This window comes from Takifugu rubripes, chromosome 11 (genome assembly GCF_901000725.2).
Source record: "Takifugu rubripes chromosome 11, fTakRub1.2, whole genome shotgun sequence".
NCBI lineage: Eukaryota > Metazoa > Chordata > Actinopteri > Tetraodontiformes > Tetraodontidae > Takifugu > Takifugu rubripes.
The window spans coordinates 11,196,028-11,222,017 of record NC_042295.1 but is presented as its reverse complement, the minus strand read 5'-3'; the positions used below and the strand labels follow the sequence as shown (position 1 = coordinate 11,222,017).

At 47.4% G+C, this 25,990-nt stretch overlaps 4 protein-coding genes across 11 annotated transcripts in view; all 4 read right to left on the bottom strand.

The window, feature by feature from the left end:
* The window catches only part of LOC105419284 (multidrug and toxin extrusion protein 1-like), a 32,541-nt gene extending 17,373 nt beyond the window's left edge, over positions 1 to 15,168 (bottom strand). The window contains exon 1 of the mRNA XM_029843610.1: positions 14,692 to 15,168. Within this exon, the coding sequence (XP_029699470.1) occupies positions 14,692 to 14,820 (129 nt within the window). The 5' untranslated portion in view covers positions 14,821 to 15,168. The remainder of the gene's footprint in view (positions 1 to 14,691) is intronic.
* LOC101073269 (multidrug and toxin extrusion protein 1-like) lies at positions 1,901 to 6,547 on the bottom strand. 5 transcript variants are annotated; one of them, XM_029843601.1, is made up of 17 exons: positions 6,328 to 6,547; positions 4,937 to 5,038; positions 4,781 to 4,849; positions 4,562 to 4,710; positions 4,446 to 4,488; positions 4,309 to 4,353; positions 4,102 to 4,199; positions 3,928 to 4,025; positions 3,729 to 3,842; positions 3,582 to 3,649; positions 3,398 to 3,506; positions 3,236 to 3,311; positions 3,093 to 3,162; positions 2,872 to 3,004; positions 2,704 to 2,798; positions 2,594 to 2,627; positions 1,901 to 2,375 (listed from the first exon to the last, which is right to left on the bottom strand). In XM_029843601.1, exons 1-17 carry the CDS (start codon positions 6,454 to 6,456, stop codon positions 2,179 to 2,181), a joined length of 1,629 nt encoding a protein of 542 aa, XP_029699461.1. In that variant the 5' UTR covers positions 6,457 to 6,547; the 3' UTR covers positions 1,901 to 2,178. The 5 variants fall into 5 exon arrangements, with proteins under 5 accessions (XP_029699461.1, XP_029699458.1, XP_029699460.1 ...); XM_029843598.1 differs by having other exon boundaries at positions 3,398 to 3,649; XM_029843600.1 differs by having other exon boundaries at positions 1,901 to 2,360; positions 3,398 to 3,649.
* Positions 10,764 to 14,638, bottom strand: LOC101073497 (multidrug and toxin extrusion protein 1-like). Its single transcript, XM_029843616.1, has 14 exons — positions 13,717 to 14,638; positions 13,217 to 13,318; positions 13,061 to 13,129; positions 12,870 to 12,990; positions 12,696 to 12,793; positions 12,504 to 12,617; positions 12,357 to 12,424; positions 12,173 to 12,281; positions 12,011 to 12,086; positions 11,868 to 11,937; positions 11,647 to 11,779; positions 11,478 to 11,572; positions 11,371 to 11,404; positions 10,764 to 11,244 (listed from the first exon to the last, which is right to left on the bottom strand). The coding sequence occupies exons 4-14, from the start codon at positions 12,878 to 12,880 to the stop codon at positions 11,048 to 11,050; spliced, it is 1,005 nt and encodes a 334-aa protein (XP_029699476.1). The 5' UTR covers positions 12,881 to 12,990; positions 13,061 to 13,129; positions 13,217 to 13,318; positions 13,717 to 14,638; the 3' UTR covers positions 10,764 to 11,047.
* Positions 15,169 to 19,330: 4,162 nt separating the features above from the next.
* On the bottom strand, positions 19,331 to 24,278 carry LOC101061121 (multidrug and toxin extrusion protein 1-like). 4 transcript variants are annotated; one of them, XM_029843604.1, is made up of 17 exons: positions 24,017 to 24,274; positions 22,256 to 22,357; positions 22,100 to 22,168; positions 21,881 to 22,029; positions 21,765 to 21,807; positions 21,627 to 21,671; positions 21,420 to 21,517; positions 21,246 to 21,343; positions 21,054 to 21,167; positions 20,909 to 20,976; positions 20,725 to 20,833; positions 20,563 to 20,638; positions 20,420 to 20,489; positions 20,199 to 20,331; positions 20,032 to 20,126; positions 19,930 to 19,963; positions 19,331 to 19,803 (listed from the first exon to the last, which is right to left on the bottom strand). In XM_029843604.1, the coding sequence occupies exons 1-17, from the start codon at positions 24,143 to 24,145 to the stop codon at positions 19,607 to 19,609; spliced, it is 1,629 nt and encodes a 542-aa protein (XP_029699464.1). In that variant the 5' UTR covers positions 24,146 to 24,274; the 3' UTR covers positions 19,331 to 19,606. The 4 variants fall into 4 exon arrangements, with proteins under 4 accessions (XP_029699464.1, XP_029699465.1, XP_029699463.1 ...); XM_029843605.1 differs by adding an exon at positions 23,482 to 23,524 and having other exon boundaries at positions 20,725 to 20,976; positions 24,017 to 24,108; XM_029843603.1 differs by having other exon boundaries at positions 20,725 to 20,976; positions 24,017 to 24,278.
* Positions 24,279 to 25,990: the final 1,712 nt, after the last annotated feature.

Below are 25,990 nucleotides of genomic sequence, written 5' to 3'. Positions count from 1 at the left end.
CGATCTTCGTTCCTACCCTCACCTATGGTCATGAGCTTTGGGTAATGACCGAAAGAACAAAATCATGGGTACAAGCGGCCGAAATGAGCTTCCTCCGTATGGTGGCTGGGCTCTCCCTTAGAGATAGGGTGAGAAGTTCTGCCATCCGGGAGGAGCTCGGAGTGGCTCGGAGGTGGCTTGGGCATCTAGTTAGGATGCCCCATGGATGCCTACCTGGTGAAGTGTTCAGGGCATGTCCCTCTGGTAGGAGGCCCCCGGGAAGACCCAGGACACGTTGGAGAGACTATGTCTCTCGACTGGTCTGAGAACACCTGCGGACCCCCCCAGACGAGCTGGAAGAAGTAGCTGGGGAGAGGGAAGTCTGGGCCTCTCTGCTTAGTGTTTGGGTGGTGTCATTGGTGATACTGGTGACCTTTTGCCTGCATCTAATTGTGTAGATGTCTGTGGTAGGTGGCAGGCTGCTCCCCACAAGCCTTTGTTTAGCCTTTTCCTACCGCTCTTAAGCCCAGCACACAACAGATGCACCTTTGGACCTTCTTAACCAGGCAGGAAGGGTTGTAGATCCTTCGTGCCCCTCCAGACGCTCGGGGGGGGGGGGTCATTGATGCATGGAAAAAAAACCCTGAATTTTCTGGGCGCGTGTGGGTTTGAACCTTTGTGCCTGCAGCCAGGTCTCTGTGTGCCTGCGAGTGGCTCCATGCACGTTCATGTATGTCAGGTCACTTTTGTTGTTATGGCAGCTCAGCCTTTGCTGCAAAGAGCAAAAAGAAAAGGATCTTTCAGAGCTAACCTGTTGACTCCTGCTCTGAGTTTAACATGATCCCCGGAACACTCGCTGTGACCATCTCTGCACACCAGCAGGAGCCGAGCGTATCAGACAGGCTGCACATTGTGCTCACATGTAACCGATACAGAAAAGGTGGAATCTGTTGTTTCTTCAGAAAGCCTTTGCATCCATGAAAACCCACCATTTAAGCGGGTAGGCACGCATGTGTCTCTGTTCTTGCCTACTTGACATTGAGGAGCTTTAGAATCCCCTGAGTTCAGCCGAGGTCCTGCGCAGGCATTTGCAGGAGGAGGCAGCTGGGCTCAGTCTGAAACTGACACCTATGCACACCAGCATGGATACCAGCGCAATCCAATAAGTAATAAGTGGGTGGTGGACTGGCAGCAAAGAAAGAGAAAGCCACTGTAATGACACAAATGCCTCCTTCCTCCTTATTTAGACTAAAAGATCACAGTGATCTGAAATGCCATTTCCAAACAACTGCTTGTTACCCTCTTTAAAACCTTCTGACATTTTAATTGTCCCGCAGACCTGGGGTTAACCTGTCTACCACAAGCTCTTTAAACCTGGATTTGGAGATGTTTTAAGATCTGTCGTGCTCTGTCTGGGGGATGGCGGTCAGTCCGGTTCAAGTCAGGTCTCTGGTTGGGCCACTAGAGGACAGAGTTGTCTCTGGGACACTCCTGGTTTGTCAGAGGTCCTGAGGTTTTTATATTACCGACAAGACTATATGTGCATTGACTGCATATCTCTTTGTTTCAGTGCAAGTAAAAAGGCCTGACAACTGCGCCTGAAATGCCTGTTTCCACTGATAAAGGCAGGGAAATAGATACAGCAATGTAATGTGAAAGCAAAAGCACATAACCGAATTTCCCAATGGCCAAAGTTTTCCCTCCTTTTTTCGTCCAGCGCCAACACACTTTCCTGCCTCCTGCAGGCTCCAGACAATAAACGGATGTCTTGCTCCCTCTATAGGTCGGTGTGGGGAATCACAGGAGTGGAACCAACCAGCTGTTTAGTTTATGCCCCTTGTATAATGCATGATTTGAATGTAATTGATGATATTCTCTATATTCCAGAGATAATTTATGGCAAAATAACCGAGCCTGATGGTTACAATGTCTCAATTCCCCATGGCAGCTTTATTTAATTATTATTAAGTTTCACATTCATTCAACAAGTTACATTCCGGAACACAAATTGCCATGGTGGCATTGCAGTGACTCAGGGTGGACAGATGACACTCGGCCACCACAGGGCTGATTCTGTGGTGGTGGACTCTCTCATGTCCGTCTCAGATGAGGAGACGAGTTTTTTTTTTTCCTATCTTGCCAGAGACCAAGATTTGGTGGGATGTGTCTCATTCGAGACCATCAAAGCACTCTCCATCTTCAGGTAATGAGTTTCATTATGGTCAGGTTTAAAATGATCCCAAAAGCCAGGATGAAGAGCATTAAAACCAGAACCAGGCCCCTCCGCAGGACCAGAGACCTGTGGGACATCTGCTCCCGGTTTGGCATCAATGCTGCTTCTTCAGTCTCATCCAGATCCTGCGAGTCTTCAGAGTCATCCACTTTGGATGACATCACTTTTTTGAAGCAAAATTATAAACATTGTGAGCTTTTTTATATATATATATATATATATATATATATATATATATATATATATATATATATATATATATATATATATATAAATAAAATTAATTTGTACTTTGTAAGTGACCCCCCTTTGTAAGTGACCCCCCTTTGTAAGTGACCCCTGATAAGCATGAAACAGCTTTAGTCGTTCAGATTTTCTTACTTGGTTTTGTGACGTTTCCCACTCTGATCTGAGCCTGGAAGAAAGTGTCTTACTTTTAAATTCCATTAATAAAAAACAAAAAAACATATTCTTGATTTTCCCAAACTAACCTCTTCTGTAATTTTCTTCCAGTTCAGCCTCAACAGGTAGGAAATCAGAAAGGAAGTCTGCAGGAACATGCAGGTGAGCAAACCTATCCACAACCCTGGAGGAGACGCAGAGGACGTTTGTGGGGGGAGTCGACTCGGGGACACAAGGGTTAAAAAAAAACATCTCACCCGTGATTCCCAACTTGGCTGCAAACATCAGTGACGTCCCCATGGGTAAACCAAGTCCGTAATATCCCAAAATGTTGCAAATGGCTCCAACTTTCTGTTTACCTGCTCCTCTCATGATGCCCCCAACGGTGGCCTGGCCACACAAGCACCAGAGAGATGCTGTTGGCCTCGACGGAAACAACAAATATTCTAACAATAACTGCAGTTTTCTGGTTGCTCACCGATATGGCATCGAAGATGATAAAGGGAGGGTAAAAACCGACGACCTCAGCAACCCTTTTCCTGATTTGCCTGGGGGGAGGAAGAATGCTAAAACTCATCTTTAATCGTCTCCAGAGCGCACCGTCGGGGGGGCTGTACTCACTCGTCATTTGTAAACAAGTAAGCGATGTAGTCCTTGGAGGCCCCGATGATTGTCGCCAAACATATGGAGATTGAGACTGAGGCAGAAAGTAGGATAAAATGAAGAAATGAAGCTCCCGCACTGACGAACGAACCGCCATGGCCCATTGTGAAGCGCACCCACCAGCACACAGCGTGGCAGATTTCGCCGACAGCCTGGCCTGCTCGGTGTTTTTGGCCCCCAATGAGTTTCCCACTCGGATGTTGCCGGCGATGCTGAAACCTAAAGGAAACTGTTGAGATTGGAGCGTTAAAGTCTGCCTGTTACTGCCTGTGGCGCAGGAAAAACTCGCACGAGGGGAAATTACCACGACGGCTATGTTGGCTAGTTGAAATATGACCGACTGAGCTCCAAGTTCCACCTCATTTATGAGCCCTGTTGGTGATAAGAGAGGTGTCATTTCATGCAGGCATCTTTTTAAAAACACAAAGAGGACATGGGGGGAGGAGGGTACCTGCCAGAAAGCCCCCAATCTCATAGGTCCACAACTCGATGCACATCATGGCCATACTGGGGATGGCCAAGTTGATGTAGGAGCCCCAGTCCTGGAGGCAAGCTTTGGACCAGCCTGGGTGGGAGGGGGTCAATCAATCCAGACTTTGTGACTCTTTAATCATCATCACCCACATTCCCTGGTGAATCTGCATGCTCACCTGCCCAGGTGGCCTTGTGAAGACCCTTCCAAATAATGTAACAAAAGAGGATCGTCGCCAGCGAGGCCTGGGAGAGGGAATTGGCGATGGCGGAACCCCTGCAAAACACAATTTACCAAAGATCGGCCAGGTGAGTCGAACCGCGGTGCTGCGAGTGAACCTGCAGATACTCACTCCAAGCCCATGTTTAACAGGAATATGAAAATGTAGTTGAGGAGAGCATTGATGAGGTTCACCACAAGTCCTGTGATGACCTCAGGCCAAATGATGCCCTGAGAAAGGGAAACGCTGTTACTCTTGAAGCTGATGCACGGTGTTAAAATCAACAGCAGAGTATTTGCTCCTTGGTTGATCTATTTGCCCGTTAATAGTCCCAGTTACCTGGTTTTGCAGGTACTTTGTTTGCAAAGAATACATGAAAGTAGCCTGGAGTAAAGATGGGGAAAAAGCAGCAGTAAAGCACCTGTAGGACAGTCCACACAGGGAATATCAGTACTCAGACATTTGACTGTACTCACAGGAAGCGCCGGCATGAAGATCTTCACATACAACTGAGCCATTCTGAGGAGAACATCATCAACACAGGGGGGAAATGCATTTAAGAAAGAAAGGACGCGTTGCCGCGGCAACTGACCTGGCCACCTCCGGTTCTTGTCTGACTGCCAGCAGAATGACCTCTGTGTTGACGAGGATGGCCCAGCAGGGGCAACAGGCCAGCAGGAGGATGAGCACGCCCCGCTGCAGAATGGTGCCCACCTTCTGCAAGTTACAACTCCCAAACGTCTGAAACCACAGCGGTTCCATTGTTTAGAAAACTCGGGGAAGCTTTTTAGACTTCGGTTTGAAACCCTACCTGAGATATCAGCGTGTCGCAGGCTGACGACAGACCGAAGCCAACCGATATACCCGTGACATTGATTACCTGCCAATACAGAATAAAACCCGTACGTGCATAAACACAACCTGACAGAAAACACCAACTTATCCCTGGTGCCTTGGTTCTACTCACTGATATGGCCAAAGACACCGACGCCAGTTCCACCCTCCCCAGGTGGCCACAGAACACGGTGCTGACCAATCCCAATGACAAACTCATGAGCTGGCCAATCGTCTGTGGGGAGGCGAACAAGTTATCAGTCACAGGAGCAGATAGGGAGCAGTTTATTGGTTGTCCTGTTGCAATTCTCTACGAACTGGCGCATTTGCTACATCATATTGATACCATAATGTCACTTTGTTGGTCAGTCTGCTGACTCATTCAGGCACATAGGCTCTGGAGAAGGCTCTCTGGCGACCTTTAGCGTTGCCAATGGTTACCAATGGTGACCCTGGTGCCCTTACTCCCAAACTAAGTTGACATCACCCCCTCTAACATCATTTATGACTTTTGATTTTACAGCTGAATCCACCACAATCTTAATCGACACACACAAAGGTAGGCAAACGCCTCGGGACAGTAATTTATAATAACTGTTCCGTGCGTTTTAATGTTAAAGTAGTACAAATATGTACCAAAGCATGGGGGAGGGAAATGCCATCTCCTTTATCTGGCGTGTTGTGTTTTTAGATTTACGAGTTGATCACACCCATAGCACATTACACCTCAGTGACTTACCAAAAAAAGAAAAAGAAAGTGTACATGAATAAATATTAATATTTCCCTCTGATATGTGTTGAAAATGCATTTGGAGTATGACTACACATTTCTGCCATTTTATTGAGTAAAAAATGCCGAATTTGAGTTTTTCCAATCACATCCAGGACAGAAACCCCGGGTGAGTCAGGGGCGAATTGTGCCTCACGTCTGACTGCATAATCCAATCCTAACTGGGTTGCATGACGTGTGCCAGTTTTTGTTCCTCAGCATATCGCGAATGTGAACTTTACAGAAATAGTTGTCATACACCATGACTTTCTGCAGTCTCTTATGCATGTGTGAGAGAACTATTCCTGCTGATCGCATAATAAAGTGCAGAGAAGTCAGCAGGTGATTCAGGCAGCACTCTGCCTCAACTCAAGGGGGCGTACGCAAGCTTGAAGCACCAGAATTTAAAGTTTTTTTACTGTTGGTCAAAATTAAATTTGTGCGGCACACATCTCTGCACTTTAATTTGTTTACAGTATATATGAATTTCTTAAAACACAAGATGGATGCTCTCTTCATAGCTATAAAATAAAGTATGTAAACAAATATGTTCCTGTGTATATGTTTGTGTTGGTTTGTGAGTGTAATTGAAAGAGGAATGCTGATGGGATATGAAGCATTATCAGTAGTTGTATGCTGTTGGAAAAATGGTGATATAAGATGTTTTTTTCAGTTCTTGTATTACACCTTCAACTCGTGTCACTGTCAGCAGGAAAGTCGAGGATTTCATGTTTGAATTTATCAATCTTACTCACGGCTGGTGCGGCCAGTCTGAACATTTCTTTGAATTCTTGCTTGAAACCAACCGGCAGAAAGTTGCGCATCAGCTTTATGAGAAAACAGTCCTTCCACGGAGGAGGTAAGGCAGCGGAATAAGTCGCCATCGGTTAAACGTCGGGTTCCGTGTCCAGCTGGCGAATTCAAGCTCAACCTCGGACTGAGAATGAACAGACGGAATCACCTCTTACCTTTCAAAGAGTCACGTGGGGCGGCGGGGCGTAATTCACAGCTGGAGTTTTTGTCACACTCAATTCGTTCTTCTCTCCGAAGTTGCGGTTCAGTGTAAGTTGTCATCCAACCAGCAGATGGGGACAATTCGCATCAAATAATTATAAACATCGCCTGAACCACGTTCTTCACGACAAATTCTTTAAAATCAAACACGGATGGCTTTGACTTCATACTACCGCGTTAAACTGAGGCTTGAAACATTGTATCTTGTTCTATATAAATTTGTATTTCATCTTAAACGCACTGTCACTTTTAAAATGGTAAGGACTATACGAAAACCAATGGGGTTCCCGAGATTTTTCCTAATGATTCAAGCAATTATAAAGACTGAGGTTGGAGCTTTGTTGTCCATCGAAAACTTCTGCCCTCAGTTCTGAACTAACAGTGCATTAACATATGAAAATGTATTTCAGAACAGACTTTAAAGGGGAAGCAAGCTCACCCCATGTTGCAGAGATCTGAACATCATCAATGTTGCCTGTAAGGAAATGCATTAAATGTGAGCACTCTGCAGCACACACAGGTGTGAGTTGAAGCTCCTTCTGACAGGAGACTCTGCCAGGTGCAGACCCTCAGGGTCACAACCCCCCCCCCCATCGGAGCCAACTCACCACCAGGTGGTGATCAGTTGACAGCTCCGCATCTCTCTTCACCCGAGTGTCCAGAACATGCGGCCGCAAATCCGATGACACGACCACAAAGTCGATCATCAATCTGCGGCCTAAGGCGTCCTGGTGCCAAGTGCACATGTGGACGCCTTTATGCCCGAACAAGGTGTTTGTTATGGACAATCTGAGACGAGCACAGAAGTCCAATAACAAAACACCACTCGGGTTCAGATCAGGGGGGCCGTTCTTCCCAATCACACCTCTCCAGGTCACACTGTCATTGTCAACGTGAGCATTGAAGTCACCCAGGAGGACGAGGGAGCCCCCAGAAGGAGCACTCTCCAGCGCTCCCTCTAAGGACTCCAAAAAGGGTGGATACGCTGAACTGCTGTTTGGGCCATAAGCACAAACAACAGTCAGGATCCGTCCCCCCACCCGAAGGTGAAGGGAGGCTACCCTCTAATCCACCGGGGTAAACTCCAATATTCAGGCACTGAGCTGGGAAGCAATGAGAATTGCCACCCCTGCCCATTGCCTCTCACCATCGGCAACTCCAGAGTGGTAGAGAGTCCAACCCCTCTCGAGAAGACTGGTCCCAGAGCCCTTGCTGTGCGTCGAGGTGAGGCCAACTATATCTAGTCGGAACTTCTCAACCTCGCGCACAAACTCAGGCTCCTTTCCCACCAGAGAGGTGACATTCCATGTCCCTAGAGCCACGTTATGCAGCCAGGGATCAGACCGCCAAGTTCCCTGTCTTCGGCCGCTACCCAAAACACAATGCACCCGACCCCCTTGGCCCTTCCTGCAGGTGGTGAGCCCACAGGAAGGGGGTCCCATGTTGCCTGTTCGGGCTGTGCCCGGCCAGACTCCATGGGCAGAGGTCCGGCCACCAGGCGCTCGCCAACGTGCCCCACCCCCAGGCCTGGCTTAGGAGGGGGCCCCGGTGACCCGCATCTGGGCAAGGGAAACTTGAGACCAATGTTATTTATCTTCATTAGGGGGTCCTGGGCTACGCTTTGTCTGATCCCTCACCTAGGAACTGTTTGCCATGGGTGGCCCTACCAGGGGCATAAAGCCCCAGACAATGGAGCTCCAAGGATCATTGGGACATGCAAACCCCTCCACCACGATAAGGTGGTAGCCCAGAAGGGGACCAACAAAACCTTTCATCAAAACAATCTGCCAAGAAAGTTCTGAAATGAAGACACACTAGCAGGGTGGAAGAGCTTTAACTACTTAGTACACTTAAGATGTCCTTTTTGTGAGTCAAGTGATGCAAAGGACACGAGAACTGTGGTTGTGTAGTCTGATGATTCACGCTTTGCTGTTTTTGAGTACATGCACTACATGCAAAACAGCTGTGCAGCTTTTCTACCCTAAAAAGGATGAGCCCGGGGTCCAAAAGCATACCATAGAGACAAGGCAGCTAGAACCACAGCGATGCTATTGTGCTTCTAAGTGATGTGAAAAGAATCCTCCATATGAATCCTTCATCTCAATGTGTGATGTGAATGGTATGTTGGGACATGACGTGTTTGTTGTGCAATAATTTGTCTGCACACATACATGAACACGAGCAGCAAATTCAAAGTTCAGAGAATGCTTTGAGGCAGGACATGTGCGTAAAATGTACAATGAATGCTACAGTGTGCAATTTGCATTTTTGATGATAAATATCTAATAATAACTATTAAGAAATAATTACTTTTAATGTTAAATAGATTTAGACAGATATTCATGCCACTTCCTGAAAACAAAAATCTAATTTTTTCAGAATTTCTCTAGAAAATGCTCAGCTGATAGAAATAATATGCTAAAAGAGAGAGAGAGAGAAAGTGACATGAAATATTAAAATAATCAGGGCACACAATAAGATTTTTAAAAATTGGGGTTGGAAAACCAGATGGAAACTAAAGAACAACCCAACCTTAGTGCACGAACACTGTGTGGAAAGCAGCTAATCCTCCACCTTATTGGCCCCGCTTGATGCTCCACATCCTCCTGCCTGAGGGGAGAGAGAGGAAGGGTGAACGTGCAGGGTGGGTGGTGTCATTGGTGATACCGGTGGCCTTTTGCCTGCATCTAATTGTGCAGATGTCTGTGGTAGGTGGCAGGCTGGTCCCCACAAGCCTTTGTTCAGCCTTTTCCTACCCCCCATAAGCCCAGCACAGAACAGATGCACCTTTGGACCTTCTTAACCAGGCAGGAAAGGTTGTAGATCCTTCGTGCCCCTCCACACACTCTGGGGGGGTCATTGGTGCATGGAAAAGCAACCCTGAATTTTCTGGGCGCGTGTGGGTTTGAACCTTTGTGCCTGCAGCCAGCTCTCGGCGTGCCTGCGAGTGGCTCCATGCACGTTCATGTATGTCAGGTCACTGTTGTTGTTATGGCAGCTCAGCCTTTGCTGCAAAGAGCAAAAAGAAAAGGCCTTCTGTCCTCTCAGGAATCTTTCAGAGCTAACCTGTTGACTCCTGCTCTGAGTTTAACATGATCCCCGGAACACTCGCTGTGACCATCTCTGCACACCAGCAGGAGCCGAGCGTATCAGACAGGCTGCACATTGTGCTCACATGTAACCGATACAGAAAAGGTGGAATCTGTTGTTGCTTGAGAAAGCCTTCGCATCCATGAAAAACCCACCATTTAAGCGGGTAGGCACGCATGTGTCTCTGTTCTTGCCTACTTGACAATGACGAGCTTTAGAATCCCCTGAGTTCAGCTGAGGTCCTGCGCAGGCATTTGCAGGAGGAGGCAGCTGGGCTCAGTCTGAAACTGACACCTATGCACACCAGCATGGATACCAGCGCACTCCAATTGGGTAATAAGTGGGTGGTGGACTGGCAGCAAAGAGAAAGCCACTGTAATGACACAAATGCCTCCTTCCTCCTTATTTAGACTAAAAGATCACAGTGATCTGAAATGCCATTTCCAAACAACTGCTTGTTACCCTCTTTAAAACCTTCTGACATTTTAATTGTCCCGCAGACCTGGAGTTAACCTGTCTACCACAAGCTCTTTAAACCTGGATTTGGAGATGTTTTAAGATCTGTCGTGCTCTGTCTGGGGGATGGTGGTCAGTCCGGTTCAAGTCAGGTCTCTGGTTGGGCCACTAGAGGACAGAGTTGTCTCTGGGACACTCCTGGTTTGTCAGAGGTCCTGAGGTTTTTATATTACCGACAAGACTATATGTGCATTGACTGCATATCTCTTTGTTTCAGTGTAAGTAAAAAGGCCCGACAACTACGCCTGAAATGCCTGTTTCCACTGATAAAGGCAGGGAAATAGATACAGCAATGTAATGTGAAAGCAAAAGCACATAACCTAATTAACCAATGGCCAAAGTTTTCCCTCCTTTTTTCATCCAGAATCAACACAATTTCCTGCCTCCTGCAGGCTCCAGACAATAAACGGATGTCTTGCTCTCTCTATAGGTTGGTGTGGGGAATCACAGGAGTGGAACCAACCGGCTGTTTTGTTTATGCTCCTTGTATAATGCATGATTTGAATGTAATCGATGATATTCTCTATATTCCAGAGAGCAAAATAACTGAGCCTGATGGTTACAATGTCTCAATTCCCCATGGCAGCTTTATTCAATTATAATTAAGTTTCACATTCATTCAACGAGTTACATTCGGGAACACAAATTGCCGGGAAGACAAATCGCCATGGTGGCATTGCAGTGACTAGGGGTGGACAGATGACACTTGGCCACCACAGGGCTGATTCTGTGGTGGTGGACTCTCTCATGTCCTTGTCAGATGAGGAGATGAGTTTTTGTTATTTTCTCATCTTGCCAGAGACCAAGATTTGGTGGGATGTGCCTCATTCGAGACCATCAAAGCACTCTCCATCTTCAGGTAATGAGTTTCATTATGGTCAGGTTTAAAACGATCCCAAAAGCCAGGATTAAGAGCATTAAAGCCAGAACCAGGCCCCTTCGCAGGACAAGAGACCTGTGGGACATCTGCTCCCGGTTTGGCATCAATGCTGCTTCTTCAGTCTCATCCAGATCCTGCGAGTCTTCAGAGTCATCCACTTTGGATGACATCACTTTTTTGAAGCAAAATTATAAATATTGTGAGCTTTTTTTCTTTAAAACAAAGATATAATTAATTTGTACTTTGTAAATGACCCCTGATAAGCATGAAACAGCTTTAGTCGTTCAGATTTTCTTACTTGGTTCTGTGACGTTTCCCACTCTGATCTGAGCCTGGAAGAAAGTGTCTTACTTTTAAATTCCATTTAAAAAAAAAAAAACATATTCTCAATTTTCCCTAACTAACCTCTTCTATAATTTGCTTCCAGTTCAGCCTCAACAGGTAGGACATCAGAAAGGAGGTCTGCAGGAACATGCAGATGAGCAAACCTATCCACAACCCTGGAGAAGACGCAGAGGACGTTTATGGGGGGAGTCGACTCGGGGACACGAGGGTTAAAAAAAAAACATCTCACCTGTGATTCCCAACTTGGCTGCAAACATCAGTGACGTCCCCATGGGTAAACCAAGTCCGTAAAATCCCAAAATGTTGCAAATGGCTCCAACTTTCTGTTTACCTGCTCCTCTCATGATGCCCCCAACGGTGGCCTGGCCACACAAGCATCAGAGAGATGCTGTTGGCCTTGACGGAAACAACAAATATTCTAACAATAACTGCAGTTTTCTGGTTGCTCACCGATATGGCATCGAAGATGATAAAGGGAGGGTAAAAACCGACGACCTCAGCAACCCTTTTCCTGATTTGCCTGGGGGGAGGAAGAATGCTAAAACTCATCTTTAATCGTCTCCAGAGCGCACCGTCGGGGGGGCTGTACTCACTCGTCATTTGTAAACAAGTAAGCGATGTAGTCCTTGGAGGCCCCGATGACTGTCGCCAAACATATGGAGATTGAGACTGAGGCAGAAAGTAGGATAAAATGAAGAAATGAAGCTCCCGCACTGACGAACGAACCGCCATGGCCCATTGTGAAGCGCACCCACCAGCACACAGCGTGGCAGATTTCGCCGACAGCCTGGCCTGCTCGGTGTTTTTGGACCCCAATGAGTTTCCCACTCGGATGTTGCCGGCAATGCTGACACCTAAAGGAAACTGATGAGATTGGAGCGTTAAAGTCTGCCTGTTACTGCCTGTGGCGCAGGAAAAACTCGCACGAGGGAAAATTACCACGACGGCTATGTTGGCTAGTTGAAATATGACCGACTGAGCTCCAAGTTCCACCTCATTTATGAGCCCTGTTGGTGATAAGAGAGGTGTCATTTCATGCAGGCATCTTTTTAAAAACACAAAGAGGACATGGGGGGAGGAGGGTACCTGCCAGAAAGCCCCCAATCTCATAGGTCCACAACTCGATGCACATCATGGCCATACTGGGGATGGCCAAGTTGACGTAGGAGCCCCAGTCCTGGAGGCAAGCTTTGGACCAGCCTGGGTGGGAGGGGGTCAATCAATCCAGACTTTGTGACTCATCATCACCCACATTCCCTGGTGAATCTGCATGCTCACCTGCCCAGGTGGCCTTGTGAAGACCCTTCCAAATAATGTAACAAAAGAGGATCGTCGCCAGCGAGGCCTGGGAGAGGGAATTGGCGATGGCGGAACCCCTGCAAAACACAATTTACCAAAGATCGGCCAGGTGAGTCGAACCGCGGTGCTGCGAGTGAACCTGCAGATACTCACGCCAAGCCCATGTTTAACAGGAATATGAAAATGTAGTTGAGGAGAGCATTGATGAGGTTGACCACAGTACGCCCCGCTGCAGAATGGTGCCCACCCTCTGCAAGTTACGGCTCCCAAACGTCTGAAACCACAGCGGTTCCATTGTTTCAGAAACCCGGGGAAGCTTTTTAGACTTCGGTTTGAAACCCTACCTGAGATATCAGCGTGTCGCAGGCCGACGACAGACCGAAGCCAACCGATATACCTGTGACGCTGATTACCTGCCAATACAGAATACAACCCGTACGTGCATAAACACAACCTGACAGAAAACACCAACTTATCCCTGGTGTCTTGATTCTACTCACTGATATGGCCAAAGACACCGACGCCAGTTCCACCCTCCCCAGGTGGCCACAGAACACAGTGCTGACCAATCCCAATGACAAACTCATGAGCTGGGCAATAGTCTGTGGGGAGGTAAACAAGTTATCAGTGGCAGGAGCAGATATGGAGCAGTTTATTGGTTGTCCTGCTGCAATTTTCTAAGAACTGGCACATTTGCTACATCATATTGATACCATAATGTCACTTTGTTGGTCAGTCTGCTGACTCAATCAGGCACATAGGCTCTGGAGAAGGCTCTCTGGCGACCTTTAGCGTTGCCAATGGTTACCAATGGTGACCGTGGTGCCCCTACTCCCAAACTAAGTTGACATCACCACCTCTAACATCATTTATGACTTTTGATTTTACAGCTGAATCCACCACAATCTTTATCAACACAAGCAAAGGTTGGCAAACGCCTCGGGACAGTCAGTTATAACTGTTCAGTGCATTTTAATGTTAAAGTAGTACAAATATGTACCAAAGCATGGGGGAGGGAAATGCCATCTCCTTTATCTGGTGTGTTGTGTTTTTAGATTTACGAGTTGATCACACCCATAGCACATTACACCTCAGTGACTTGCGATCTGGCCAAAAAAAGAAAAAAGAAAGTGTACATGAATAAATATTAATATTTTCCTCTGATATGTGTTGAAAATGCATTTGGAGTATGACTACACATTTGCGCCATTTTATTGAGTAAAAAATGCCGAATTTGAGTTTTTCCGATCAAATCCAGGGCAGAAACCCCGGGTGAGGCAGGGGCGAATTGTGCCTCACATCTGACTGCATGATCCAATCCGAACTGGGTTGCATGACATGTGCCAGTTTTTGTTCCTGAGCATATCGCTAATGTGAACTTTACAGAAATAGTTGTTATACACCATGACTTTCTGCAGTCTCTTTTGCATGTGTGAGAACTATTCCTGCTGATCGCATAATAAAGTGCAGAGAAGTCAGCAGGTGATTCAGGCAGCACTCTGCCTCAACTCAAGGGGGCGTACGCAAGCTTGAAGCACCAGAATTTAAAGTTTGAAAGATAACAGAATTTTTTACTGTTGGTCAAAATTAAATTTGTGCTGCACACATCTCTGCACTTTAATTTGTTTACAGTATATATGAATTTCTTGAAACACAAGATGGATGCTCTATTCATAGCTATAAAATAAAGTTATTTATTGGACAAATATGTTACTGTGTGTTTGTTGTGTTGGTTTGTGAGTGTAATTGAAAGAATGCTGATGAGATATGAAGCAGTATCAGTAGTTTTATGCATTTGGAAAAATGGTGAAATAAGATGCTTTTTTCAATTCTTACAATCGTAAATCTGACTTTTGAGGACTCTTGCCTCACCAGCCATGAACCTCACCACACGTCACTGATTACACCTTCAACTCGTGTCACTGTCAGCAGGAAAGTCGAGGGTTTCATGTTTGAATTTATCAATCTTACTCACGGCTGGTGCGGCCAGTCTGAACAGTTCTTTGAATTCTTGCTTGAAACCAACCGGCAGAAAGTTGCGCATCAGCTTTATGAGAAAACAGTCCTTCCACGGAGGAGGTAAGGCGGTGGAATAAGTCGCCATCAGTTAAACGTCGGGTTCCGTGTCCTGCTGGCAACTTCAAGCTCAACCTCGGACTGAGAATGAACAGACGGAATCACCTCTTACCTTTAAAAGAGTCACGTGTAGCGGCAGGGCGTCATTCACAGCTGGAGCTTTTGTCACACTCAATTCGTTCTTTTCTCCCAAGTTGCGGTCAATGTAAGTTGTCATCCAACCAGCAGATGGGGACATTTTGCATTAAATAATTATCAACGTCTTTAGAACCACGTTCTTCACGACAAATTCTTTAAAATCAAACACGGAGGGCTTTAACTTAATACTACCATGTTAACCCCTCCTGGGCTACCATCTTATTGTGGTGGAGGGGTTTGCGTGTCCCAATGATCCTAGGAGCTCCGTTGTCTGGGGCTTTATGCCTGTGGTAGGGCCACCCATGGCAAACCGGTCCTAGGTGAGGGACCAGACAAAGCGTAGCCCAGGACCCCCTAATGACGAGAAGCAAAATTGGTTCCAAGTTTCCCTTGCCCGGATGCAGGTCACCGGGGCCCCCTCCTAAGCCAGGCCTGGGGGCGGGGCACGTTGGCGAGCACCTGGTGGCCGGACCTCTGCCCATGGAGTCTGGCCTGGCACAGCCCGAAGAGGCAACATGGGACCCCCTTCCTGTGGGCTCACCACCTGCAAGAGGGGCCAAGGGAGGCGGGTGCATTGTGTGTTGGGTAGCGGCCGAAGGCAGGGACCTTGGCGGTCTGATCCCCGGCTGCAGAAACTGGCTCTTGGGACATGGAATGTCACCTCTCTGATGGGAAAGGAGCCTGAGCTGATGCGTGAGGTTGAGAAGTTCCGACTAGATATAGTCGGCCTCACCTCAACGCATAGCAAGGGCTCTGGAACCAGTCTTCTCGGGAGGGGTTGGACTCTCTACCACTCTGGAGTTGCCGATGGTGAGGCGACGGGCAGGGGTGGCAATTCTCGTTGCTTCCCAGCTCAGTGCCTGTATATTGGAGTTTACCCCGGTGGATGAGAGGGTAGCCTCCCTTTGCCTTCGAATGGGGGGACGGATCCTGACTGTTGTTTGTGCTTATGGCCCAAACACCACCCTTTTTGGAGTCCTTAGAGGGAGCGCTGGAGAGTGCTCCTTCTGGGGGCTCCCTCGTCCTCCTGGGTGACTTCAATGCTCACGTTGACAATGACAGTGTGACCTGGAGAGGTGTGATTGGGAAGAACGGCCCCCCTGATCTGAACCCGAGTGGTGTTTTGTTATTGGACTTCTGTGCTCGTCTCAGATTGTCCATAACAAACACCTTGTTCGGGCATAAAGGCGTCCACATGTGCACTTGGCACCAGGACGCTTAGGTCGCAGATCGATGATCGACTTTGTGGTCGTGTCATCGGATTTGCGACCGCATGTTCTGGACACCCGGGTGAAGAGAGGGGCAGAGCTGTCAACTGATCACCACCTGGTGGTGAGTTTTCTCCGATGGTGGGGAAGGATGCCGGGCAGACCCAAACGTGTTGTGAGGGTCTGCTGGGAACACCTGGCAGAGTCTCCTGTCAGATGGAGCTTCAACTCACACCTCCAGGAGAGCTTTGACCGTGTCCCGGGGGAGGCGGGGGACATTGAGTCCGAGTGGACCATGTTCCGTGCCTCCATTGTTGAAGAAGCTGACCGGTGCTGTGGCCGCAAGGTGGTTGGTGCCTGTCGTGGCGGCAATGCCTGAACCTGCTGGTAAACACCAGCGGTGAAGGATGCCGTCAGGCTGAAGAAGGAGTCGTATCGGGCCTTACTGACCTGTGGGACTCCTGAGGCAGCAGATAGGTACCGGCAGGCCAAGCGGAGTTCAGCTACAGCGGTTACCAAGGCAAAGACCTGGGCATGGGAAGAGTTCGGTGAGGCCATGGAGAACGACTTCCGGATGGCTTCGAAAAGGTTATGGACCACCATCCAGCGTCTGAGGAAGGGGAAGCTGTGCACTGTCAACACTGTGTATAGTTGCGATGGTGTGCTGCTGACCTCAACTTGGGATGTTGTGGATCGGTGGAAGGAATACTTCGAGGACCTCCTTAATCCCACCAACGCGCCTTCCAGTGAGGAAGCAGGGCCTGGGGACCTGGGAACAGGCTCTCGTATCTCCGGGGCTGAAGTTGCCGAGGTAGTCAAAAAACTCCTCGGTGGCAAGGCCCCGGGGGTGGATGAGATCCGCCCGGAGTACCTTAAGGCTCTGGATGTTGTAGGGCTGTTGTGGTTGACTCGACTCTGCAACATTGCGTGGACATTGGGGGCGGTGCCGCTGGATTGGCAGACCGGGGTGGTAGTCCCTCTTTTTAAGAAGGGGGACCGGAGGGTGTGTTCCAACTATAGGGGGATCACACTTCTCAGCCTCCCTGGTAAGGTCTATTCAGGGGTACTGGAGAGGAGGTTCCGCCGGATAGTTGAACCTCGGATTCAGGAGGAGCAATGTGGTTTTCGTCCTGGGCGTGGAACGGTTGACCAGCTCTACACCCTCAGCAGGGTCTTTGAGGGTGCATGTGAGTTTGCCCAACCAGTCCACATGTGTTTTGTGGACTTGGAGAAGGCATTCGACCGTGTCCCTCGGGGGGTCCTATGGGGGGAGAATGGGGTGGCGGGCCCCCTGATATGGGTCGTCCACTCCCTGTACGATCGGTGTCAGAGTTTTGGCCACATTACTGGCAGTAAGTCGAACTTGTTTCCAGTGAGGGTTGGTCTCCGCAAGGGCTGCCCTTTGTCACCAATTCTGTTCATAACTTTTATGGACAGAATTTCTAGGTGCAGTCATGGTGTTGAGGGGGTCTGGTTTGGTGACCTCAGGATCGAGTCTCTGCTCTTTGCAGATGATGTGGTCCTGTTGGCGTCATCAGCCTGTGACCTCCAACAATCACTGGATCGGTTCGCCGCCGCATGTAAAGCAGCTGGGAGGAGAATCAGCACCTCCAAATCCGAGGCCATGGTACTCAACTGGAAAAAGGTGGCGTGCCTTCTCCGGGTCAAGGAGGATATCCTGCCCCAAGTGGAGGAGTTCAAGTACCTCGGGGTCTTGTTCACAAGTGAGGGAAGAATGGAGCAGGAGATCGACAGGCGGATTGCTGCGGCGTCCGCAGTAATGCGGACTCTGCACCAGTCTGTTGTGGTGAAGAGAGAGCTGAGCCAAAAGGTGAAGCTCTCGATTTACTGGTCGATCTTCATTACTGCCCTCACCTATGGTCATGAGCTTTGGGTAATGACCGAATGAACAAGATCACAGGTACAATCGCCTGAAATGAGCTTCCTCCGTAGGGTGGCTGGGCTCTCCCTTAGAGATAGGGTGAGAAACTCTGCCATCCGGGAGGAGCTCGGAGTAGAGCCGGTGCTCCTCCGCATTGAGAGGAGCCAGATGAGGTGGCTTGGGCATCTAGTTAGGATGCCCCCTGTACACCTCCCTGGTGAGGTGTTCAGGGCATGTCCCTCCGTTAGGAGGCCCCCGGGAAGACCCAGGACACATTGCAGAGACGATGTCTCTCGACTGGCCTGGGAACACCTGGGGATCCCTCCGGATGAGCTGGAAGAAGTAACTGGGGAGAAGGAAGTCTGGGCCTCTCTGCTTAGTGGTTGGGTGGTGTCTTTGGTGATACCGGTGGCCTTTTGCCTGCATCTAATTGTGTAGATGTCTGTGGTAGGTGGCAGGCTGCCCCCCACAAGCCTTTGTTCAGCCTTTTCCTACCCCCCTTAAGCCCAGCACACAACAGATGCACCTTTGGACCTTCTTAAACCCACCATTTAAGCGGGTAGGCACGCATGTGTCTCTGTTCTTGCCTACTTGACATTGAGGAGCTTTAGAATCTCCTGAGTTCAGCCGAGGTCCTGTGCAGGCATTTGCAGGAGGAGGCAGCTGGGCTCAGTCTGAAACTGACACCTATGCACACCAGCATGGATACCAGCGCACTCCAATTGGGTAATAAGTGGGTGGTGGACTGGCAGCAAAGAGAAAGCCACTGTAATGACACAAATGCCTCCTTCCTCCTTATTTAGACTAAAAGATCACAGTGATCTGAAATGCCATTTCCAAACAACTGCTTGTTACCCTCTTTAAAACCTTGTGACATTTTAAATGTCCCGCAGACTTGGGGTTAACCTGTCTGCCACAAGCTCTTTAAACCTGGATTTGGAGATGTTTTAAGATCTGTCGTGCTCTGTCTGGGGGATGGCGGTCAGTCCAGTTCAAGTTAGGTCTCTGGTTGGGCCACTAGAGGACAGAGTTGTCTCTGGGACACTCCTGGTTTGTCAGAGGTCCTGAGGTTTTTATATTACCGACAAGACTATATGTGCATTGACTGCATATCTCTGTTTCAGTGCAAATAAAAAGGCCCGACAACTGCACCTGTCTTGCTCTCTCTATAGGCCGGTGTATGGAATCACAGGAGTGGAACCAACCGGCTGTTTAGTTTATGCTCCTTGTATAATGCATGATTTGAATGTAATTGATGATATTCTCTATATTCCAGAGATACTTTATGGCAAAATAACTGAGCCTGATGGTTACAATGTCTCAATTCCCCATGGCAGCTTTATTTAATTATTATTAAGTTTCACATTCATTCAACAAGTTACATCCGGGAACACAAATTGCCATGGTGGCATTGCAGTGACTCGGGGTGGACATATGACACTTGGCCACCACAGGGCTGATTCTGTGGTGGTGGACTCTCTCATGTCCTTGTCAGACGAGGAGACGAGGTTTTTTTTCCCATCTTGCCAGAGACCAAGATTTGGTGGGATGTGCCTCATTTGAGACCATCAAAGCACTCTCCATCTTCAGGTAATGAGTTTCATTATGGTCAAGTTTAAAATGATCCCAAAAGCCAGGATTAAGAGCATTAAAGCCAGAACCAGGCCCCTCCGCAGGACCAGAGACCTGTGGGACATCTGCTCCTGGTTTGGCGTCAATGCTGCTTCTTCAGTCTCATCCAGATCCTGCGACTCTTTAGAGTCATCCACTTTTGATGACATCACTTTTTTGAAGCAAAATTATAAATATTGTGAGCTTTTTTTCTTTAAAACAAAGACATAATTCATTTGTACTTTGTAAGTGACCCCTGATAAGCATGAAACAGCTTTAGTCGTTCAGATTTTCTTACTTGGTTCTGTGACGTTTCCCACTCTGATCTGAGCCTGGAAGAAAGTGTCTTACTTTTAAATTCCATTAAAAAAACAAACATTCTCAATTTTCCCAAACTAACCTCTTCTGTAATTTTCTTCCAGTTCAGTCTCAACATATAGGACATCAGAAAGGAGGTCTGCAGGAACATGCAGGTGAGCAAACCTATCCACAACCCTGGAGGAGACGCAGAGGACGTTTGTGGGGGGAGTCGACTCGGGGACACAAGGGTTAAAAAAAACATCTCACCCGTGATTCCCAACTTGGCTGCAAACATCAGTGACGTCCCCATGGGTAAACCAAGTCCGTAATATCCCAAAATGTTGCAAATGGCTCCAACTTTCTGTTTACCTGCTCCTCTCATGATGCCCCCAACGGTGGCCTGACCACACAAGCACCAGAGAGATGCTGTTGGCCTCAACGGAAACAACAAATATTCTAACAATAACTGCAGTTATCTGGTCGCTCACCGATATGGCATCGAAGATGATAAAGGGAGGGTAAAAACTGACGACCTCAGCAACCCTTTTCCTGATTTGCCTGGGGGGAGGAAGAATGCTAAAACTCAGCCTTAATTGCCTCCAGAGCGCACCGTCGGGGGGGCTGTACTCACTCGTCATTTGTAAACAAGTAAGCGATGTAGTCCTTGGAGGCCCCGATGACTGTCGCCAAACATATGGAGATTGAGACTGAGGCAGAAAGTAGAATAAAATGAAGAAATGAAGCTCCCGCACTGACGAACGAACCGCCATGGCCCATTGTGAAGCGCACCCACCAGCACACAGCGTGGCAGATTTCGCCGACAGCCTGGCCTGCTCGGTGTTTTTGGCCCCCAATGAGTTTCCCACTCGGATGTTGCCGGCAATGCTGAAACCTATAGGAAACTGATGAGATTGGAGCGTTAAAGCCTGCCTGTTCCTGCCTGTGGCATGGGAAAAACTCGCACGAGGGAAAATTACCACGATGGCTATGTTGGCTAGTTGAAATATGACCGACTGAGCTCCAAGTTCCACCTCGTTTATGAGCCCTGTTGGTGATAAGAGGTGTCATTTCATGCAGGCATCTTTTTAAAAACACAAAGAGGACATGGGGGGAGGAGGGTACCTGCCAGAAAGCCCCCAATCTCATAGGTCCACGACTCGACGCACATCATGGCCATACTGGAGATGGCCAAGTTGACGTAGGAGCCCCAGTCCTGGAGGCAAGCTTTGGACCAGCCTGGGTGGGAGGGGGTCAATCAATCCAGACTTTGTGACTCATCATCACCCACATTCCCTGGTGAATCTGCATGCTCACCTGCCCAGGTGGCCTTGTGAAGACCCTTCCAAATAATGTAACAATAGAGGATCATAGCCAGCGAGGCGTGGGAGAGGGAATTGGCGATGGCGGAACCCCTGCAAAACACAATTTACCAAAGATCGGCCAGGTGAGTCGAACCGCGGTGCTGCGAGTGAACCTGCAGATACTCACTCCAAGCCCATGTTTAACAGGAAAATGAAAATGTAGTTGAGGAGAGCGTTAAGGAGGTTGACCACAAGTCCTGTGATGACCCCAGGCCAAATGATGCCCTGAGAAAGGGAAACGCTGTTACTCTTGAAGCTGATGCACGGTATTAAAATCAACAGCAGAGTATTTGCTGCTTGGTTGATCTATTTGCCCGTTAATAGTCCCAGTTACCTGGTTTTGCAGGTACTTTGTTTGCAAAGAATACATGAAATTAGCCTGGAGTAAAGATGGGGAAAAGAGCCGCAGTAAATCACCTGTAGGACAGTCCACACAGGGAATATCAGTACTCAGACATTTGACTGTACTCACAGGAAGCGCCGGCATGAAGATCTTCACGTACAACTGAGCCATCCTGAGGAGAACATCATCAACACAGGGGGGAAATGCATTTAAGAAAGAAAGGACACGTTGCCGCGGCAACTGACCTGGCCACCTCCGGTTCTTGTTTGACCGCCAGCAGAATGACCTCTGTGTTGACGAGGATGGCCCAGCAGGGGCAACAGGCCAGCAGGAGGATGAGCACGCCCCGCTGCAGAATGGTGCCCACCCTCTGCAAGTTACAACTCCCAAACGTCTGAAACCACAGCGGTTCCATTGTTTCAGAAACTCGGGGAAGCTTTTTAGACTTCGGTTTGAAACCCTACCTGAGATATCAGTGTGTCGCAGGCCGACGACAGACCGAAGCCAACCGATATACCCGTGACGTTGATTACCTGCCAATACAGAATAAAACCCGTACGTGCATGAACACAACCTGACAGAAAACACCAACTTATCCCCGGTGCCTTGGTTCTACTCACTGATATGGCCAAAGACACCGACGCCAGTTCCACCCTCCCCAGGTGGCCACAGAACACGGTGCTGACCAATCCCAATGACAAACTCATGAGCTCGGCAATAGTCTGTGGGGAGGCGAACAAGTTATCAGTGGCAGGAGCAGATAGGGAGCAGTTTATTGGTTGTCCTGTCGCGAGAGAGCCTTCTATGGCGACCTTTAGCGTTGCCAATGGTTACCAATGGTGACCCTGGTGCCCTTACTCCCAAACTAAGTTGACATCACCACCACCTCTCACATCATTTATGACTTTTGATTTTACAGCTGAATTCACCACAATGTTATAGTACAAATATGTACAGGTGATTCAGGCAGCACTCTGCCTCAACTCAAGGGGGCATACGCAAGCTTGAAGCACCAGAATTTAAAGTTTGAAAAATAACAGAATTTTTTACTGTTGGTCAAAATTAAATTTGTGCTGCACACATCTCTGCACTTTAATTTGTTTACAGTATATATGAATTTCTTGAAACACAAGATGGGTGCTCTATTCATAGCTATAAAATAAAAAGTTCTTTATAGGACAAATACTGTATGTTCCTGTTAGATTCAGCGGTTTTAACAGAACCCGAGAGCAGGGCAGGACACGGTGGTAAAAGGGTTAAAGAGTTTTATTTGGGGGGGGGACACAAGGAAGACAAAGGCAGTCCTCCGGGAGCGCAGAGAGAAATCGGGAACAGAGCCAGTCCTCCAGGAATGCACAGAACTTGGGAACAGAGGCAAACCCACCACACTCTGGCAACTGAAACCAAACCAACACACTACAATCAAAACCAAACCAACACTGTTAGGCAGATGCACCCACCTTAAGTAGGCGGCAGGATGTAAATTGTCTACAGGTGCGCCTGCCTGCAGTGCCAGCTGCTGCCAATCAAGCTCAACAACGCCCCCTGCAGGACAAACCAGGCACAACCCTGGACCCCAACACCTGTGTATATGCTTGTGTTGGTTTGTGAGTGTAATTGAAAGAATGCTGATGAGATATGAAGCATTATCAGTAGTTTTATGCTGTTGGAAAAATGGTGAAATTAGATGCTTTTTTCAGTTCTTACAATCGTAAATCTGACTCTTGAGGACTCTTGCCTCACCAGCCATGAACCTCACCGCACGTCACTGTTTACACCTTCAACTCGTGTCACTGTCAGCAGGAATGTCGAGGGTTTCATGTTTGAACTTATCAATTTTACTCACGGCTGTTGCGGCAAGTCTGAACATTTCTTTGAATTCTTGCTTGCTTCTCTCCGAAGTTGCGGTTCAGTGTAAGTTGTCATCCAACCAGCAGATGGGGACAATTCGCATCAAATAATTATAAACATCGCCTGAACCACGTTCTTCACGACAAATTCTTTAAAATCAAACACGGAGGGCTTTGACTTCACACTACCGCGTTAAACTGAGGCTCGAAACATTGTATCTTGTTATATATAGACTTGTATTTCATCTTAAGCACTCTGTCACTTTTAAAATGATAAGAACTATACTATAACCTGCGGTTCCCTAGATTTTTTCTAATGATTCAAGCAATTATAAAGACTGAGGTGTTGGTTTGTGAGTGTAATTGAAAGAGGAATGCTGATGGGATATGAAGCATTATCAGTAGTTGTATGCTGTTGGAAAAATGGTGAAATAAGATGCTTTTTTCAGTTCTTGTATTACACCTTCAACTCGTGTCACTGTCAGCAGGAAAGTCGAGGATTTCATGTTTGAACTTATCAATCTTACTCACGGCTGGTGCGGCCAGTCTGAACAGTTCTTTGAATTCTTGCTTGAAACCAACCGGCAGAAAGTTGCGCATCAACTTGATGAGAAAACAGTCCTTCCACGAAGGAGGTAAGGCGGCGGTAGACGTCGCCATCGGTTAAACGTCGGGTTCCGTGTCCAGCTGGCGAATTCAAGCTCAACCTCGGACTGAGAATGATCAGACAGAATCAGCTCGTTCCTTAAAAAGAGTCACGTGGGGCATCGGGGCGTCATTCACAGTTGGAGTTTTTTTCCCATACTCAATCCGTTGTTGTTTTTTCTCCCAAGATGTGGTCAGTGTAAAATCTGATCTAACCAGCAGATGGCGACATTTCGCATCAAATAACAGAAAAAATCTTTAAAATCAAACACTACCGCGTTAAACTGAGGCTTGAAACATTGTGTCTTGCTATATATAGATTTGTATTTCATCTTAAGCACACTGTCACTTTTAAAATGGTAAGAACTATACCTTAACCTATGGGGTTCCCTAGATTTTTCCTAATGATTCAAGCAATTATAAAGACTGAGGTTGGAGCTTTGTCAGACCTGCGGGCTAACTTCTGCCCGCAGGTCTGAACTAACAGTGCATTAACATATGAAAATGGATTTCAGAACAGACTTTAAAGGGGAAGCAAGCTCACCCAATGTTGCAGCGATCTGAGCAGAATCAATGTTGCCTTTAAGGAAATGCATTAAATGTGAGCACTCTGCAGCACACACATCAACATGTTCTTGCTTTGTTCTGACGTTTAGGAAAGTCACAGTGACCAACAAAACCTTTCATCAAAACAGTCTGCCGAGAAAGTTCTGAAATAAAGACACAATAGCAGGGTGGAAGAGCTTTAACCTCTTATTACACTTAAGATGTCCTTTTTGTGAGTCAAGTGATGCAAAGGACACGAGAACTGTGGTTGTGTAGTCTGATGATTCACGCTTTGCTGTTTTTGAGTACATGCACTACATGCAAAACAGCTGTGCAAAAGAAAAAAGAAATTATTTTCTACCCTAAAAATGATGAGCCCGGGGTCCAAAAGCATACCATAGAGGCAAGGCAGCTAGAACCACAGCGATGCTATTGTGCTTCTAAGTGATGTGAAAAGAATCCTCCACATGAATCCTTCATCTCAATGTGTGATGTGAATGGTATGTTGGGACATGACGTGTTTGTTGTGCAATAATTTGTCTGCACACATACATGAACACGAGCAGCAAATTCAAAGTTCAGAGAATGCTTTGAGGCAGGACATGTGCGTAAAATGTGCAATGAATGCTACAGTGTCCAATTTGCATTTTTGATGATAAATATCTAATAATAACTATTAGGAAATAATTACTTTTAAATAGATTTAGACAGATATTCATGCCACTTCCTGAAAACAAAAATCTAATTTTTCAGAATTTCTCTAGAAAATGCTCAGCTGATAGAAATAAATATGCTAGAGAGAGAGAGAGACTTTTTTAAACACAACTTTATTTATCATTACAACAACCATGATCTATCACAAACATAGTTCCACCAAACATAAGTTCGTCGTTCAAGGAACCACGTGCTCTTGAAACTTTCAAATATTGTCCAGCACGAAATTAATCAGAGACAAAGGGAACGTGTGTGTCCTAGTCGGCGCTCTCGAACTGAGACCGAATCTTGATCAGCATTTTTTTTAGGCGATACATCTCCCGGTCGGTGAAAGCAGGCTCGCCGTATCTCTCTATCCTCATGAACATCTTGACATGATCGTGGAAGAGCTGGAGGTCTGGAAAGTGGTCCTCTGCTTGTACAGACCTCTGCCCCTTTGTGACCCTGAGGAGCCACTTGATCTTCTCCAAGTAGTAACCAGGGCATACCTCCACCTTAACATCATCACTATGAGCCGAAGCCTCCCTTGTGCCCACCAAAGAGCTTTGTGTACTTTGTGTGTCCATCGGTGTGCCGTGCATGTCCTGTAAGCTGTGTGTG